Source organism: Dipodomys spectabilis, unplaced genomic scaffold (assembly GCF_019054845.1).
Source record: "Dipodomys spectabilis isolate Male_0828 unplaced genomic scaffold, ASM1905484v1 ptg000069l, whole genome shotgun sequence".
NCBI classification, from domain to species: Eukaryota; Metazoa; Chordata; class Mammalia; order Rodentia; family Heteromyidae; genus Dipodomys; species Dipodomys spectabilis.
Window position 1 is genome coordinate 8,118,388 of NW_024870746.1, and position 2,569 is coordinate 8,120,956.

Genomic DNA, 2,569 nt, shown 5'->3' on the forward strand with positions numbered 1-2,569 from the left:
TTTCTTTTTCTTTTTCCTTTTTATTTTTTATTGATTTATTTGCTTTTATTTGCTATTTTTATTTTTATTTTTTTATTGTGAAAATACTGTCCAGAGGGGTTACAATTACATGGGCAAGATAATGAGTACATTTCTTATCAAGCATTGTAGCCTCCTCCTTTGTTTCCCCTTCCCATCCCTTCCCATCCTCCCCCCCCACACTTTTTCTTTATCTTTTTCTTTTCCTTCCTCTCTCTCTGTCTCTCTGTCTCTGTCTCTGTGTGTGTGTGTCTCTCTATTTCTTTATTGGTTGTAGGGTTTGAACTCAGGGCCTGGGCACTGTCCCTGAGCCTCTTTGTGTTCAAGGATAGCTCTCTGCCATTTGAACCACATCATCACTTCCTGCTGTTGAGGAGTCAAATGAAGATAAGAGTCTCACAGGGATTTTTCTGCCTTTGCTGGCTTTGAACTCTGATCCTCAGGTCTTAGCTGCCTGAGTAGCTAGGATTACAGGCATGAGCCACCAGTGCCCAGCTTCAGAAATCACGTTTTATCCACTTCATCAGAATGAACCTCTCAATGCTACCTTTTACATTTTATATTTTTTTATTTTCTTTGTTTTTTTTTTTTTTTTTTTTTTTTTTGGGTCCAGTCATGGGGCCTGAACTCTGGGCCTGGGCACTGTCCCTCAGCTCTTCAGCTCAAGGCTAGCGCTCTACCACTTGAGCCACAGCGCCACTTCCGGCTTTTTTCTTATGTGGTGCTGAGGAATCGAACCCAGGGCCTCAGGCATGCAAGGCAAGCGCTTTAACCACTGAGCCACCTTCTCAGCCCTATTGTTTTATTTTCTTAAGCAAGAAAATAACCAATAAGTAAGTAATAACCAAATACTTAAGTAAGACAAATAAGTAAGTAGCTTAAATAATATTTATTAATCCATATCTTTCCATCTGGAGTGTGTCTTGCTTTCTCGCCGAGATTATAAGATTTATTAGAGCAGGGTCAAACTTCCCACTCATATCTGCAAAAAGAAAGGCCAGTACACACCAAGGGCTCAATCTAAGTTTGTTGCATCGCAGTCCGGGTGCTAGACTCCTACCATCGCCAAGGTGGATGACTTTGAGGATCCAAAAGGCCAGTCTCTGAGAGCATATCAGCTATCATGAGAGGAAAGGAGGAGGGGCAGAGTCCTAGGGGCCTTGGTGCCTGAGCAGGGCTTCAAGAGTCACAGAAATCACAGCCGTGATCCAGGCACAGCTTCAGGCTTGCTGAGCCCATTGGTGAGTGGGAGAGAAAAGCAGAAAAGTGGCTCTGCCTACTTCTCTCCTCTCCAGTGCTGGGGACCAGGAAGCTATTTCTCAACCCAGATGGAAGGTGGAGGTCCTGGGCTTCTGAATGGAATTAGTGCAAGGCATTAGGTGGGGGAGAGACGGCTGTACGTGGGCTCCACCCCTCCGTCTGGTCCCTTAGCATTCCTCCTCTTGGCAGTGGTAGGTTGTGCCCCCGCTGACGCAGCGGGGCTGGCGGCGGGCTCTCTTGGGGCCAGCTCTCTTGGGGCGGGCTGCACACTGAGCAGGGGCGCTTGGGGGACAAGAAGAGCGGTCTCCTGAATAGGGCTCTGCACAGGGGGCAGAGCAGGGGGCCAGGCACTGCGCATGTGGACATTGAGGTGGGGAGCATTGGAGAGCATCTGCAGATTTTGCAGATGGCTGCTTCTGCTGGGACATGATTCTGCTACTACAGCAAACCTGGAAGAGAAAGGGAAGGCGGGTAGGTCAGGGATGCACGCAGGCAACTTGAGCACCTGGGTCTCTCCTCTTCAATACCTGGAGCTGACAGCAATGGCCCTTAACACAAGCAACCCTTTGGAGTCCATCCCTGGACGGTGAATGATGGATTCAAAAGGCCTGATTACTTGAGGGGGGGGGGGTGTATCTTCTGGTGGAATTTCCTATGGAGCTCATTTAGTCAACAACCGAGCTAATAGCCTACTCATCCTCTTTAAAAAGAAAAAGAAATTGAACTGTCAGTTCATGTTTCCCAGGCTGATGTCCACCATGGTCAAGCACTTATGACCACCGGCATCCATCTGTTCTTTCTTCACTCAGTCTTCTAACTTGAGACCACCCCCCCAGCCCCCCAAGCCTTAGAATCTCTCTTTTGCTTTGCTGGCCATCTAGCCACGATGGATCATTTTTGGGTCTTTTGCAGGGACTTCCACTTCCCTGCCTTGCTCCCTTCCTCCTAACTTTTCCTACTTGGCTTAAGGCCTCTGTGGAGACAATAGAGGAGATTGACTGCCTTAGTGACATCTCTTCCCCCAGAAGTAGCCTTACCTTAGATCAAGAAGAGTGATCAAGCCATCCCAGGAGGAGACTGGAAGCCTCAGGGAGCCAGGAAGGCAGAGGCTTTTTTATACAACCTCCACATGAAGCCTCCAGGCTACCTCTTATTGGAGGGTAACCATGGGACAAATGAGCGATGCGGATATTTCACAATTCCTAAGGCCAGATTCCTCAGCTACACACAGCAGCTGGGATGTGGTTCTATAGGATTTACATGTGAAGGGTAGGACCTTTAGATCAGCTTG

General features: G+C 48.0%; 1 protein-coding gene across 1 annotated transcript; it reads right to left on the bottom strand.

Annotated features, from left to right (window-relative positions):
- Positions 1-1,445: 1,445 nt before the first annotated feature.
- Positions 1,446-1,706, bottom strand: Lce6a (late cornified envelope 6A). Its single transcript, XM_042681601.1, has one exon. The coding sequence runs from the start codon at positions 1,704-1,706 to the stop codon at positions 1,446-1,448; it is 261 nt and encodes an 86-aa protein (XP_042537535.1).
- Between the last annotated feature and the right edge of the window lie 863 nt (positions 1,707-2,569).